Genomic DNA, 2,500 nt, shown 5'->3' with positions numbered 1-2,500 from the left:
AATTAAACTTCTCGAATACTGTGTAGCTTTAAGCTTTATGATGGGGAAGGCATGACTACTAGAAAAATGCTCGAAACAAAAAATAATGAAAGAATTAAAAAACTTCAGAATAGAATGATCTCCGAAATTTTTAGAAGACTTTCTCAATAAGCTATTTTTTGTGCAATTGAGGAAGAGACATACCGAATATGTTTCAAAAAAGTAAATTTGCTATCAAGAATCTCACCTATAATTTCAAAAGAGTCATACAGATTTAAAGAAACATTGTCAATGTAGAGATCCGGATATTGAGGAGCCACTATCCTTTCAACTTCTTACTTCATAATTGCACCACGCAGTGTTTTTTTTGGGCCTCAACTAAAGGATTCAAAAACCTCAGATCTACATTCAGGAGATGGAATTGATGCAAAGAGAGTAGCATCATTCACATATGCAACGAGCTTCTTTTCTATTAAAAACAACATGTGATGTGTGTTTAGTAGGATAAATAATAGTCAAAGAACACTCCCGAAAAAGAAAAAAAAATTCGCCCGTGTGAAGCAAGCTTAAGACCACAACGAATATTCGAATTCACTTCGTTTTCTTCTTGGGGCTGAATATCAACGGGAAAGATAAAGAGGGCTAAAAGAAAATTTTATTGAACATATGAAATAGTCGAACAACAAAAAAGAATATATATATTATGTAAAATATTTCATGATAATAAAAATGGATGAAAAAATAAAAAAATTATAGAGTAAAAAATATAAAAGAAAAGATTAACAATATTGAAGACTCCAAGAACCGAAAACATTATCAGACTGTAGTACTAAAAAGATAGATTTATATGTAGTGAAATAACGGGTATATTTAAATAGTAAAATGATAACGCAAACACGGATTAGTCACTGAAACAATTCTCCTTTTCCCAAGGTCAACCTCTTGCCCTTTTTCACAAAACCTCACTGCATGAGGCCAAGGATGATACCCTCAAGAGAGTATAAAAGCATCAAACGGCGAAGCTGAAGACACAGTTCCAGCGTTTCTTTCCCCAAAGAAAGAACTCTTCCACATAATGGTAAGGATTATTGGTAGCCATTAAATTTCCATGTGGCTTAAAGTCTTCCGTAGCTTCAATCTTTAATCATAACAAATGTGGTCCGCATAATGTGTGGACTGCTTAGGTTTATTTCTTCTATTTATCATGAGAATAAATGAAAATGACTTTTTAGAGAAATTTAATAACATTTTAAGAAATCACAAAAAAAACCACTAAAGAATGCTGTAAATATTAAAGAAACAATTCTTTTTAGTTTAATTTAACTTTACAACAGTATAAAAAGACTAATACTTTTATTATCATGACTCAGATAGGTCAATTAGTTGTCGTTTTACATTAAAATATTCTTTTAACTTTACTCAAGGCTGATTTTGATACTAATTTCTGGTTTCAATTTTAGGAAAAGATCTAAAAGCCAGTTGGAATCCCAACATTAAAAGTGAAATCAATGACCTAAAATAACAAGAAAATAACGAATATAATATTGATTGCAAAGGATTGAATGTCTAGTCAATTTAAAGAAGAAATCACCCGGATATTTTTTCTGACTGACATGAATTCCTAATTCTCTTATGATTACAAAAATGATCAAACTACTTTATTTCCTTTGCAGAAACTATTGTTGATCACCGCCTTAGCCACAGTCGTGGCCCTGTGCCACGCAGGTGGTAGTAAAGGCGGATTCGGCGGAGCTGGTTTTGGAGGAGGAGGTGGATTTGGAGGAGGAGGTGGATTTGGAGGAGGAGGAGGTGGATTTGGAGGAGGATCTTCTGGTGGTAGTCATGGAGGAGGCATTGGAGGTGGATCCCTCGGTGGCCGCTCATATGGAAGCCGTGGTTCTGGAGGAGGATCCTTTGGAGGTGGACAAGGAGGAGGATCCTTTGGAGGTGGACAAGGAGGAGGATCCTTTGGAGGTGGACACGGAGGAGGATCCTTCGGAGGTGGATCTTTTGGAGGCGGTAAAGGAGGATCCTTTGGAGGTGGCTCTCTTGGTGGTGGACAGGGCAGAGGATTTGGAGGAGGTCATGGTGGTTCCTTGGGAGGAGGTGGATTCTCTGGTGGTCGTCGATATGGATAATAGATTTTCCAAATTGTATAATAGCTATTAAAAATGATAAAACACAAAAAAAAAATTAAGAAAAAATTCATTCTATTCAATGTATAAAATCCTGTTTGTTTCAATCTATTCTTTAAATCAAGTTAAAGTACATGTTTTTGTTAGTAAGTGATTATCCTGACTCCTTGGATAAAAGAAAAAATATGAGCTAATATAGCATGTAACAGTTTGAAATAAATTCTTTTATATTGCTTTTCTCTTTTTCTGAACAAAGGAAATATTTAAATATTTAGGTTTCTCATAGCATTTAATACTGAAGTAGAATTTGCAGAAAACGAATATTTTTTCAGAAAATTTAAGAAAACTCCATCTTATGAAATCTGAAGACTATTCCTGAAGTATAT

General features: G+C 34.3%; 1 protein-coding gene across 1 annotated transcript in view; it reads left to right on the top strand.

The window, feature by feature from the left end:
- The window catches only part of LOC137655196 (uncharacterized), a 2,881-nt gene extending 764 nt beyond the window's left edge, over window positions 1–2,117 (top strand). The window contains exon 2 of the mRNA XM_068389079.1: window positions 1,653–2,117. Coding sequence (XP_068245180.1) covers window positions 1,653–2,117 — 465 coding nt within the window. The remainder of the gene's footprint in view (window positions 1–1,652) is intronic.
- The last annotated feature ends 383 nt before the right edge of the window (window positions 2,118–2,500 follow it).

Source organism: Palaemon carinicauda, chromosome 16 (assembly GCF_036898095.1).
Source record: "Palaemon carinicauda isolate YSFRI2023 chromosome 16, ASM3689809v2, whole genome shotgun sequence".
NCBI classification, from domain to species: domain Eukaryota; kingdom Metazoa; phylum Arthropoda; class Malacostraca; order Decapoda; family Palaemonidae; genus Palaemon; species Palaemon carinicauda.
This window is presented reverse-complemented; position numbering and strand designations above follow the sequence as displayed.